At 45.8% G+C, this 5,839-nt stretch overlaps 1 protein-coding gene across 1 annotated transcript; it reads left to right on the plus strand.

Annotated features, from left to right (window-relative positions):
* The first annotated feature begins 394 nt into the window (after positions 1-394).
* Positions 395-5,434, plus strand: sv2 (synaptic vesicle glycoprotein 2). The gene is made up of 12 exons (XM_037452331.2): positions 395-521; positions 1,128-1,220; positions 1,369-1,530; positions 1,837-1,999; positions 2,190-2,311; positions 2,636-2,799; positions 2,892-2,972; positions 3,095-3,193; positions 3,602-3,690; positions 3,926-4,053; positions 4,326-4,421; positions 4,542-5,434. The coding sequence occupies exons 1-12, from the start codon at positions 428-430 to the stop codon at positions 4,883-4,885; spliced, it is 1,635 nt and encodes a 544-aa protein (XP_037308228.2). The 5' UTR covers positions 395-427; the 3' UTR covers positions 4,886-5,434.
* The last annotated feature ends 405 nt before the right edge of the window (positions 5,435-5,839 follow it).

The following is a 5,839-nucleotide window of genomic DNA, read 5'->3' on the forward strand; positions in this document are numbered from 1 at the left end:
CACACACACGCGAAAGGGGAGGCAACGTCAACTGCTCCCCGCTCTCTCTCTCCCTATCTGTGTGTGTTTCTGCCTGGCGGACTGACCTGTGACTCTTTCAGTAAAAAAAAGGCTAAACAAACAAAAGAAAATCTCCGCAGAGGACCGGGAGCCTGCGACTGTACGGAACGCAGCAGCAGCGCCTGACTGGGAGCTTCGGGACGTTCAGGGAAGCGCCGCTGTCCTCTTTTCTCTCTGCTTACTTCCTGGTCCTCCTCCTTCTTCTTCTTCTTCTTCTTCTTCTTCTTCTTCTTGTCGGGGTTAGCTTCGCTGCTAGCTGCCAGCCATGAGACGGATGCAGCGGTGACCTGGGCAGCGGGTTCATTCGGTCCCCAGTAATAGAAACGTCCGATTTCTTTATTTCTTTTTACGGGGTGGGGGGGGGGGGATGTTTCGTCACGTGCATTCCGTAGACGCGGAGTCACGGGAGCCGCTTCTCGCAGGTGCGCACCCGCAGCCACTCGAGCAGGACTCGGATGAAGGTAAACAAGTCGTTGATGTCCACGCGGAGGAATAAAACAAACGTAACTAGTAGTGCATGGCACACAACTTGACTATAGAGCGGTAGCTGCTGCTTCGGTGTCATTCGAAGGAGGTTGTTGCACAATGTTTCAATGCACTACCTTGTTTTGACAGCTAGTTCCTCTCCGTGAATCACCTTTAACTCTAACAAAAACAGCTTAAATACAATACAATGCATGCACATTTTTTGCCACTATGGTGTCATGTTTTACATAGCAAACAATCAGAGTGGAAAATAACTAAGAATAATTGATAACACCATTGTTTCTATTATCAAGTTAACTCCAGCTTTTTCTTTATCAATCACCTAACGTTAATGGTTATCCAATGTCAGAAAATACTGAGTCCCATAGATAGTCAGCAAAGTATTATATACCAGCAAAATCAATGATTCATACATCATTTTAAATAATAGCTATTAGTTGTCAATACATTGTCTGTCGATCAAATAATCAATGAATCTACGACCTTAGCTTTTATTCACAGAGATGAAACCAAACCAGCGTTCCTCTTCTCGCCCAGGTTTTCAGTTTTTTTATTTTTTTACTGTTTTTGCTGCTTTTTAGGAGAAACAATTTTTGACAAGAGCGCGTCAATCACCCAACGTGATGCTGGTGCAGAGAGAAGGTTAACATTTGAGGAGGCGGTGGAGGAGACAGGTTTGATGCTTTTATTTTTACCACTTTGCACTAGTCTGTTGCAAAGCAACATTATTCCAAACATAATTTTGGCGGCGTCATTGTGAGAAGTGGCCTTTTAGCGGGTAACCCCCTCTCCTGGTGTACTCGCTGTGCTTCTGGCCCTCAGGGTTCGGCTGGTTCCACTGGCTGCTGCTGCTGGTGTGTGGTTGGGCCAACGCCAGCGACGCCGTGGAGATCCTCTGCGTGTCTTTTCTCCTGCCGACGGCGCGCTGCGACCTGCAGCTCAGCTCGTCCGACATGGGCCTGCTCACTGCCAGCATATTCCTGGGTGAGACCGGATCACTTCTGGTGTTGATCAGCACTCACTTAGATCATCAACTAATCAATAGTTCATGTTCTGGAACAAAAAATTATCCTCTAGTTTTGGCTTCTGAAACGTGGCTGCTTTGCTTTTTTATATATAATAATAATTATTATTAATAATATAATTAAAATATAGTTTTTTTTATTTGTTTTTTCATTTAAACCTAGTAAATTAAAATAAGTACTAAATGAAATGAAGACTCCAGCAAGGTTAAGAGCTGAGCACTGACGTGTGTGTGTGTGCGTTATGGTCTTACTTCCTGTTTGCTAGGAATGATGGTGGGGGGCTACACGTGGGGATACCTGGCGGACCGGAGGGGGCGCCGCAGGGTCCTGGTCGTGTCCCTGACGGTCAACGGGGTGTTCGGCGCGCTGGCCGCCGTGGCGCCGTGGTTCTGGCTCTTCCTCCTGCTGCGGTTCATCAGCGGCATCGGGTGGGCACACGACTTGGATGCGGTTTCACGCATTGCGTTATGACGATAGTCGGGTCAGACGTACAATGAAGGTTTTAGAGCTTTTTAAGAAATCCTCTGCAACCAACAAGACACATTTTATTTTACAGAACATGCATGGTCCAACCAGTTAAATGCGCACAATAATAACTTTTCATTTTCACCTCTGCAGGGTCGGCGGGTCGATTCCTGTGATCTTCTCGTACTTCTCAGAGTTCATGCCCCGACTGAGGAGAGGGGCAATGATCAGCGCTCTGGCCACCTTCTGGATGGCAGGAAACATCTTGGCTGCAGGTGAGATAGTGTATCAGCGTATTGCACTCTGCGCTTCTTTTTTGTTACATGAAACTACAAACCCGCGTACACATTTGAATTCAGCGTTTGTCTCGATTCAAGAGCCAAAAAATGAATCATGTGGAGGCTGAAATCCAGGAGCTGGATCAACACCAACTTCAGTGATTTAGTTCTCCCCTTAAAAACCTCAGTGGTATCGTTACGTCCTCCAAACACAAAGGTTTTGACTTCCAAACGTCAGGGGGGGGGGGAAACAGGAACTTCAAATCAAAACAAGACAAAGTTGTTGAATGTGTGGATCAGCGGGTGGTTTCCGTCCTGCAGGTCTGGCCTGGCTGGTGATCCCAAGAACGTGGGCACATTTCTCCCTGGGAACCCTGGACTTCCAGAGCTGGAGGCTGTTCGTGGTGCTCTGCTCCGTTCCCAGCCTCAGCTCCGCCGTCCTCTTCCGAGTGCTGATGCCCGAGAGCCCCAAGTTCCTCATGGAGGTAATTGAAGGTCCGCACTAGTTCTTGTGTTTTCTCGGGTCTCGTGGGGTTTTCTTTTTGTCCTTAAAATGTCTTCCCCTGTCTTTTCCCAGGCGGGACGAGAGAAAGAGGCGATCCGCGTCTTCCAAGTGATGTTCAAGATGAACATGTGGGGGAAGGGAAAGAATTTACCGGTATGGACGTGTGATGTTCTTTTGACATGTGCAGCTTGTGCAGACAATTATTACGTACATGGAAGATTTCCTTCTTTTATTCTACATTAGAATGAAAGTTCTTGTCTTGAACTCTTTTGAAGGAATTTGGTTTATGCACCAACTCCAAGCAAAGGGAGGAACCGGAGGAGAGCAGAACTCTGGGCTCACGCACACAGAGACTGGCCTGTATTGTGAAAACGGTAATCTCATAAACTCGACAAACCTCAGAAGAGTCAATTATCAAAATGCTGATGATTATTTTCATCGATTCAATTATTTCAGTTTCTAAGCAAGATTACGCTGTGTTTGTTGAATTTTACACATTTATTAAATAAAATGTTCCCGTTCTTAAAAGTGTACTTTGACTTTCACACCCTTGATGTTAAGTTATGAAGGGGAACCACCGTAAGGCCCTGAAAGTGCCAGTTAGTATTTGGTTTGACATTTTCTCTGACATGTTTTGCATAATATCGGCACCAAACAAGTTGACAGTAATGGAAGCCTCTGTGGGCCTTTTGACCTGTTGCTTATAATAATGAGTATATTTTGCTAATTATGCAATGCTCATGTCCTGTCATTTAGAGTAATGTCTTTGTTTTGACTTTCAGGTCTTCGGGCCCATTAAACAGATGTTTAATGGTTCGCTCAAATCCCGGAGCGTCGCTCTGCTCGTCGTCTTCTACTGCATCTCCTTCGGGTGAGAAGTACACACTCAGACCCGAGGGCCTCTGCAGGGACTGCTCTTCTTCTGCGTTTTCCGAACTGTGAACAAATTCAGGGCTTCTGTCCCGTGCGTTTCGACGCTGATGGTTAATCTCCCGCCGGCGGCTCGCAATGACTACGAGATAAGCGCTGTGCACAGTTTATCTCCAATGAGCAGAAATGGTGACACCTAACTGTGGAACTGTGTGTGTGTGTGTGTGTGTGTGTAGTTACTACGGATTATGGATGTGGTTCCCGGAGCTGTTTGAGCGAATGGAGAACGGCGGCTCGCCCTGCGCCAACGCGTCCGCCCCGTCGCTCCTCCCAAACCGCAGCTGCTACCCGGTGAAGACGGCAGGTGCGTCGGAGGATGGTGTGGAGCCGTCGTTGGTGCGGCTCCACTGCAGTCGCGGGAGTACTTAGAGACATCATTTAGAGAGGTGTTCAAAACATAAGGGGGGAAAAGAAATGGAGAGAGATCAATTAAATTGCACAGGGTTTTTTTTGTTTTTGACTTGCAAACAAATTGGGTATCTTTTTAATTTGATTATTAAAGTCCATGAGCCCCAGATCAGACTAATCCGGTTGAGTTTATTTTTAACCTTCCTGTATCTCTCCCTCCACTCGCAGTGTATGCAGAGGGCTTCATCATTGCTGCATCCAACTTACCTGGAAACATCTTCTCCATCCTTATGATAGACCGACTGGGAGGGAAAGCTCTACTGTGTGAGTCTTTCACTACTTCTGACGAGTTCATAATCTACTCATGCTCTTCCAACCCGAATATCCTGCCGCTGATAAATGTCCATCAACATAACCAGCTGTCTTTGGATCCCTGACTTCCAGCCGGCAGCCTGCTGGCGTCCAGTCTGAGCATCTTCCTCATCTACGTGGTCCAGACCAAAGTCCAGAGTTTGATCCTCTCCTGCGTCTTCAGCGGCGTGTCCGTCATCACCTGGAACGCCCTGGACGTGCTGGGAACCGAGCTCTACCCGACGCAGCTGCGGTCCTCCGCTCTCGGCTTCTTCACCGGCGTCGGCCGGGTGGCGGCCATCACGGGAAACGTGGCCTTCGGCTGGCTGATGGACACAAACTGTGCCGTGCCGGTGCTGCTGGTGTCGGCCCTGCTGCTGACCGGGGGACTGGTGGCGCTGGTGCTTCCACAAACCCGGCAGACGGAGCTCACCTGATCGCTGCCCCGTCTACACAAAGACATTGTCTGCAGCGTCCCGATGTGGACGCTCCAACCACGTGCCTTCTGTCACCCCCCGTGCGCCTTATTGTTTGTTTGTTTTTAATTTTAAAAATGCCAACAGTGAGAGACGTTGTCAAAAGAAAGTAGGGAGAGTCTCCAACACTTCTAATAATCATTATTCATTAGTATTTTTATACTTTTAAGAGATGAAAATGAAGGCTTCTCTTCAGAGACAGTTGAGGGTCTGGAGAATAATCAATCAGTTAAAAACATGTTTTTGTCCAACTAGAAGCAGAACTCAGGACTACACTAATGATCAAAGACACATTCCACAGTTGTTTAATTTATTATTTTAATTTATTATCTACGTTAAGACATTATTATATCATCAAATGGCAAAGTGAACCACACTGTGGGAAACCAAAGATCACAATCATGCAACAAATCAGTCACATCAGGGTGGGAAGAAGATCAATGAACTAAAGCCGTCTTTGATTTGACTTGATTTGATTTTTCATTTTTAATAAACACTTTTGTTTATTTAGCTGTGTGGGTTAATTGTGGGAATCACTCAATTACTTCATTTGACTAAGAAAGTACCAACAGTGAAGAAGGACTTTACTAGAAGTAAAAGTCCTGCATTCAAAACCTTAAATAAAATGACACAAACATAATAAATATATATATATATATATATACTGTATATATATACACAGAACTAGTCAAAGCATTTATACATAAGTATATATTTATATAGTTTGTGTTTTAGTATGCATCGGGGAGTAAGTCTCTAAACGAGCTGCAACATATGACCATCGAGAGAAGTACTTTGCAAAGGTCGGCCTCCGATTGTTGAAAAGTGACCCTGAGTACAGTTGTACCAAATGTAGTTTGTACACCTTTTTAGGACAGATTATGATTTGAGTAAATCACATAAGACACATGAGAA

The sequence above is a fragment of the Pungitius pungitius genome, chromosome 6 (genome assembly GCF_949316345.1).
Source record: "Pungitius pungitius chromosome 6, fPunPun2.1, whole genome shotgun sequence".
Taxonomy (NCBI): domain Eukaryota; kingdom Metazoa; phylum Chordata; class Actinopteri; order Perciformes; family Gasterosteidae; genus Pungitius; species Pungitius pungitius.

Excerpts from the sequence above, each read along its gene's own strand:
- sv2 (XM_037452331.2), top strand. The coding sequence starts at position 428 with ATGTTTCGTCACGTGCATTCCGTAGACGCGGAGTCACGGGAGCCGCTT. Across the intron at positions 522-1,127 it reads CGAGCAGGACTCGGATGAAG|GAGAAACAATTTTTGACAAG; the intron begins GTAAACAAGTCG and ends GCTGCTTTTTAG. Across the intron at positions 4,422-4,541 it reads GGGAGGGAAAGCTCTACTGT|CCGGCAGCCTGCTGGCGTCC; the intron begins GTGAGTCTTTCA and ends CCTGACTTCCAG.